This window comes from Limulus polyphemus, unplaced genomic scaffold (assembly GCF_000517525.1).
Source record: "Limulus polyphemus unplaced genomic scaffold, Limulus_polyphemus-2.1.2 Scaffold106, whole genome shotgun sequence".
NCBI classification, from domain to species: domain Eukaryota; kingdom Metazoa; phylum Arthropoda; class Merostomata; order Xiphosura; family Limulidae; genus Limulus; species Limulus polyphemus.
In genome coordinates this window covers 923,508-930,469 of record NW_013665716.1, presented here as the reverse complement: position 1 = coordinate 930,469, position 6,962 = coordinate 923,508, and the positions used below count along the sequence as shown (strand labels likewise).

General features: G+C 31.6%; 1 protein-coding gene across 6 annotated transcripts in view; it reads right to left on the bottom strand.

Moving 5' to 3' along the window:
- The window catches only part of LOC106470578 (NF-kappa-B inhibitor-interacting Ras-like protein 2), a 25,457-nt gene that overhangs the window by 14,538 nt on the left and 3,957 nt on the right, over window positions 1–6,962 (bottom strand). For all 6 annotated transcript variants that reach the window (XM_022400093.1, XM_013931145.2, XM_022400086.1 and 3 more), the window contains 4 exons: window positions 6,389–6,511; window positions 5,906–6,001; window positions 5,272–5,319; window positions 2,214–2,309 (listed from right to left, as the gene is read on the bottom strand). In XM_022400093.1, coding sequence (XP_022255801.1) covers window positions 2,214–2,309; window positions 5,272–5,319; window positions 5,906–6,001; window positions 6,389–6,505 — 357 coding nt within the window. In that variant the 5' untranslated portion in view covers window positions 6,506–6,511. The remainder of the gene's footprint in view (window positions 1–2,213; window positions 2,310–5,271; window positions 5,320–5,905; window positions 6,002–6,388; window positions 6,512–6,962) is intronic.

The following is a 6,962-nucleotide window of genomic DNA, read 5'->3' as shown; positions in this document are numbered from 1 at the left end:
TTTATGCTATACTAATTGGTATAACACAAACAAAAGTAGATTAATAAAATTTTGAATGTAAGTCACTAAAACCTTGTACCATGAGCAACAAAGGATGCTCATGGCAAGAGGGTTAATGGGATATCCCATCATGAAAAATGGATTCCATTAAATTGGACTCAATGGGATTCCATTTAAAATTGTTTAAATGTTTAAACCCACTGAATGGGATCTCATTAAACTAGACCTTATGGGATTCAATGGAAATTTTCTCCTGGGCCTTACAGTATCCTGTTTTACTTAGTTTTAGTTCAGCTTTTCTATTAACTTAGTAAAATAAATAATTGTATAATTTTGAAAAAGTTTGTTTGTAATTAAGCACAAAGCTACACAATGGGCTGTCTGTGCACTGCCCACCACGGGTATTGAAACCCAATTTCTTGCGTTGCAAGTCAGCTGACACACCACTGTGCAACTGGGGGGAAATTTTGAAAAAGAATGCAATATGAGTTTTGACTGACAACAAACTGTCAATTAAAATTCCGTTAACAAGAACATTGACAAAACCGACAAGCAAGTGTCAACTGTCAATTCAGGGTTTGAGCTCATAACTGGTGCATTTATTTTAAATTTTAGACAGAAAGCAAATGATAAAATTCTTTATTTGTTCTGGTGAAATCTAATCAAGCAATTTAGAGCAAGTTATATGGGATGCAACTTTTTAACTGATTATAACAGTTTCTTGCCAGCTTGAATACTGAATACAAGAATTATGTGTAAATAAAGGTAGTACCTTACTTCTGAAAACACAGTAAAATTTGCAATAGAAAAATGAAGTATATTATCATTGCTGACCTCTCCTGTAACATAAGATATGGCAGTACAAAAACAAATTTTTATCATACATATTTTAACAAACAGTAATTAGAGACCATGATTTTTACTAGGTTGATAATCTCACAGGGTCACTGAAGTAGTGTACAGCTAAACTTGGAAGGACTGAGACAAAATCAAGTTATCAACAACCATTACAGACATTATTTGTACTTTCTCAAATAACCATGTTTTTTCCCATAGTTTGAGAACTACTCATACTAAAGATAAAGATTAAAATATAAAAATATAGTATTACATATCCCACATTCTCCAAGAAGTACGTTATATGTGTCACACACATACTTCCATAGCCTATCTGTTCTACTCTATGACTTTATTTATAATAGAAACTATTTGATGTTCTAATAATATTTGTCTAAAAAGTCTCAGTATTACCACCCACTAAGAACAGAAATTTCAACAACAAAAAATTAACACAACCTGGACAATGACATTAACTTCCTAAGCAAGGATTAATATTTGTCTAGATCCTCACACATAGTAAAAAATCTGACTCCATACATTAATTTCCTAAATAAAAATTAAAAACTATCTGAATGCTCATATTTCTCACGTGTAGTGACCTAAAATTAAAATAAGTATTAAAAACAATTTGAATCTTCACATTTCTTTGCACATGGTAAAAACAATCTGGATACTTCTATTAATTTCTTAAACCGGAATTAAAAAATTTGGACACTCACATAAAACCAAAGTAAGATTCTATGACAGTTTAATACAATTACATTCTTCATGTAAGATTAGTTATCCTGATATATTATTGAATATAATAAAATAGTTTAGTTACAAATCTTTTATGAGCACAGAAAAAATAACATTCAATTGCAGCTTTTGACATCAACTGAGTTTAAGGATATTTCTTAATACGTAACATACTTATTATTTACATGTAGTTGTATTTAATTTATTCTGCATATGTGTGAATAATAACTGCATAAAAGCTTCCCTAGTTGTGTCACATACATAAGTGAGTATGTGTACACAGTATTGAAGTGTACACAAGTAAGATGATCACCACATTTCAATTTTACAAAACTGTGATAGCTTATGACTTTAAGAAGACATTTATTGTAACAGAAAGGACAAAGACATATAACAAAAGTTCTCCATTGGATAAGTTCAGTTCTTTATTAGTATCAGGTTTACCAGGCCTAAAATCCTTGTAATCTCCAGAGAGCTGAAGTGTTCAGTCTAGTAAGCAATCACTGATCCAAGCTACTGGTGTTTAAATCATAATGTATATTGTTCATAAAGAAACACCATGATCCTACAAAAAAGTTCAACGAGACTGTACAAAGTCATAATTTCTTGTTAAATTAAAAAATTGCTTTACTTACATCTTTTTTCTCCTTGTTCCTGTCAATATCCTTCTTGATTTGATCCAAAAGTCTGAAGGATTCTTTATTGTTTATAGCATAAACCAAGGCAAACCCCTGAAAGCATAATATCTTTTAAAGTGAAAAAGCATGAGACAACTTTCTGAGAGATTTTTATAATCATATTCATGTAGTATATATATTTAACACATTGAATGCCACAATGTATAATATATCATCATCATTATGGTGCCAAATACACTATGAACATTTCCACCTAACCCAGCTTTACACAAATGTCATGGATGAAAAGGTTAGGTTTTATGATCTCATTGAGGTACTTCTATACTGTGTGACCAACTAGTGGGTTTGCAGCACTAAATGAAAAATCCATTATGAGTATGCCAAGTGACCAATCACTGGCATGCACTGTAACTCATCAATTATTTCTATTTGTAATTACTGCAGCCTAAACTGTTGTTTCCTTTGTTTTCAGAACAATTTCTATGCAAACCAGTATATACATCAACTAGAAAATTTTATGTACCATCCAAAGTAAATGAAGGTTCATCAGAAAGTGATCAGGCACCTTCTCCCATTGTAAGCTTCGATGAATATAAACCTTCAGATTCCAATGACACTGTCTCAGCTACATCAGATATCACTCATACAGCTAATACAATGCATAGCATAAGCAGTTGTTCTGATGACATCAATGAAAATGTGCCAGTGACGTCAAATGTATGGCATACAGTAAATAAAACACATTGGGAAATCTTCCAATTTACTGGCACAACAGGAATATGTGTCTTGCAATCAAATGTAACAAAACCAATTGATATATTCAACCTGATGGTGATGGATAAGATTTATAATCTCTTGGTTGATCAGACAAACCTTACTATCCAAAGGGTAATAATGAACAAGCAGGTATATCAAACATCCCAGCTGAACAATTGGAGACACATGAATGTTATGGAAATGATGAACTTTTTAGGAATTGTTATGTACATGGGGGTTGTGAAATACCCCAAGACTGCACTGTACTGGAGCAAAAAATAAATTTTACATGAATGATTTTGTCCCCAGCATCATGGAACGAAACTGCTTTAAATTATTATCATACTTGATCACTTTGTTGATAATCAGGAAACTGCTTGAAGTTCTGGAGAAAAATTTCCCAGGTGGGCTGATAGCTATTGATGAAACTATGGTGTTGTTGCATGGTTGTCTCACATTCTGGCAATATAATCCAGGAAAAGTGCACAAATATTGTCTGAAAGTATATATTTTGTGTGATTCAAGCAGTTACACATACGCTAGCTATGCTTATGCTGGAAAAGAGGATTCTGGACAATGAGGCACACCAACTGATGGAGTGACAAGATACATACTTCTCAAATCATATTAGACCTCACAGAAATATAATATGATTGTTACACACAATTTCTATACATTCATCTCCTTGGTCATAGCCTTGCTTGATCACCAAATGCACCTTGTAGGGACACTCCACAAAAACAGGGCAGATAACTTAAAGGATGTAACAATGTCAAAGCTGAAAAAAGGGTTCATCTTTGGTCAGGAAGAAATTGATGGCATAGTTGCAGCAAAATAGAGAGACAAATATGATGTGCTGGTATTTTCCACCAAGCATGACTTGAATTTCATGAGTACTGGAAAGGAAAATTGTAACCACGAAGACATCCTGAAGCCAGAAATGGTTCTGTACAATAATTCCAGAAAGTAAGGCATTGATATTTCCAATCAAATGGCTAGCTACTTCACACCCCTTAGAAAAAGTATTTGATGATACCATAAAGTTGCATTCGAATTTCTGTTGAATACAGCAGTCACGCACTGATCATTTATAAGGAAATTCATGAAAATTATGAACAGACAATCTATTATGAAAGAACTATGCCAAGAATTAGATGGATTTCAAGCACAGTGGTCTGTTTCAGTGAGCAAACACACTTTGGAGGCCTACAAAAGCAAGAATGGCACCAACAGGAAAAACACAAAAAAGTACTCAAGATGTTATGCATAATGGCAGAAAAGTGATTGTCAACAAGGGGCGATGAAGAGGGCCAAGAAGGTCTCTACTTATTGTGGAAAATGCAAAGGAAATCCTGCCTGCTGTTTGGAGTGTATAATTCACACAACTAATACTGTAAATGTTCATAAAAAAAATTTTATGAGGTTATCTTGCCTATTTTATATGTAAAATAAATGTTTATGTTCAATTGCTTTCATTTCCCAAATTTTCTATGTTCCACCAAATACATGCAATATCAACATGAATTAGATATAAAAGCATGCATTTACAAAATGCCAGATCATCCTTAGCTTTAGTGCCATTGAGAAATAATGCATCAAAAATACAGAATACTGTGACTCTCCAATGGGTCACACAGTATATTACTAATAAGATGCTGTGACCCTCAGGTGGGTCATACAGCAACCAATGTGGTATGAATTCAAGATAGAAAAACTTTTTTAAAAAACATATCACAGTTATGAATAAAATAAGTTTAAAAATAATTTGGAAATTTCTAATTTTAAAAACCTGAGTATTCACTAGAGAGACAATGACTGTATTTTAGAATTCAGTTATCATATAATATGGATTAACATATAAAAACTTTATTCAGCTTATACATCATGCTATTGATTTTCAGAAGCTCTAGTTTCAGAAAACTGCAGAACTTTGAATGCATCAAAAGGCCCAGCAGTCAATCTAACACAATATTACAGAAAACCATTAAAGGGACAAAGAATAGAGGACATCTATGGAAGAAATGGATCTGTAACATAAATGAATGGATAGGCCTGAATCATCACCAATTCATCAAAGTTGAAGAACACTAAGTGAGGTGGAAGAACATCACAGAGTGATACCCTGATAACAAAGCTGGTTAAAAAATGAGTGACTGACTGATATAATATTTTCATCAAAATATGTGAAAATAGCTACAGATTTGCATACCAAAAAAAAAGGGTTTTAATAAGTTATAAGAAGTTCTGAACTTGATAACTGACAATGATAAAGATTTAACATAAACATGATAATGCTTACATCAGCAGCTGTTAGGTAGGCTCTCGGCACTTCACAATGGGCTGGTTTCTGTTAAAGGAAATGTACACTTTTTATATATATTTCAAGAAAGTGTTATGATTTAGAATAAGTTTAAATATTCTATCCAAAACCATTATTTTGTAGTCTTACAGACAACAGCACTCAATCTTTGTTTCAGATTCAGAAAAATGAACTGTATTCCAAAATTAGAATACCTATACACATAAGCAGCCAAATTTTTAAGCCATTTCAACTTGGCCCTCTGTTTTGACTTAAAAATATACTTATATTTTAAACAAATAAAATGTCCATTTCTAATATATATTTCCTGTACATTTTTTCTTCCAAACAATTCATACGAATAAAACAACCATTCAACCCATACAATGATGTCAATGATGATCAACAGTTAGCACAAACACAATTGATAATCATAAGACACTGAGTACTCTCAAAGTTCTCATTAACAACATTTCTTTTATTGTGTATATATATATATATATATGTGTGTTTTTTCTTGATAATCAACAACTTTTCAAAGTTATTAGCCCACACAACTTCCTTATTCTAACAAAATATTATAATTATCTTAACTAATACCAAAATGGCAGTATATAATTAAATACAAGCCTACCATCCCAGCAGTATCATAGAAACGAATTTTTTCCTTTCCACCTCTGTCATTGTCAATGATGGCACAGTACACATCTTCAATGGTAGGATAAACAGGCTATAAATAGTTGAAAGTTTTATTCAACATCTACTGTATTTTCTGACTCAATAGAGAGCTTGATGCCAAGTTACAAGAACAGAAGATGCTAGATCTTAATTAAAACATCTTTAAGATAAAAAAAAACTTTTCTTCTTCTATTGGTAAAGCCAAATTAACAACAACAAAAAAGTGGTTCAGTCTGACTGGTCTCAATAGAAACACACACTGATTTAGAAAAATATATCAAAAACTAATAAATATTCTTAAAGCTAAACACAGCCAACTACTTAAAATAAACCTAACAAGTTAACAAACATGAGTTACTGGCTTATTTCTGGCTCACTATATATTTTTTTCCCCCCAGATTACTTTATTATTGGTCACACTTGAACATAAGTTACTTACGTTTCCTAAACTCAGGTTACCATAAATAAGCTGTTCTATTATAGATGTTTTGCCACAACCTTCATAACCACATACAATCACTTTACTTGTCTTTCCTGAGGGTACAGATCTTAACATGCTCTTCTGGAATTATTAAGAAATTAAACAGATGACTCCAAATACATTTCATACCATAAAAATAAAGTTTTTAAACATTTTATGTATTCATATCAATTGCCTTTTTCTCTCTGAAATAAGTTAATTAATACATCCTTAGTGCATAAAACTTCATTTTTATTTTACATTTTCAAACTTTTGTGATACTTTTACAGAATGAATTACATTTCTTTGTGTATAAATACTTTATTTCAAACACTGTTTGAAATAAACTTTCTAAACTTTAATTGTTTGAAGTAAAACCTAGATCATCAACTCAAGATTCATATAACAGGCATTCTGATAAGTTTTCTTATTATAACTGATATAACTTCAAGTTTTGTGTATAGGCATAGAGACATTTCTACAAACAAAATTAATATATATGTGTGTATGTATATATATATATATATATATATATATATATACACACACACAC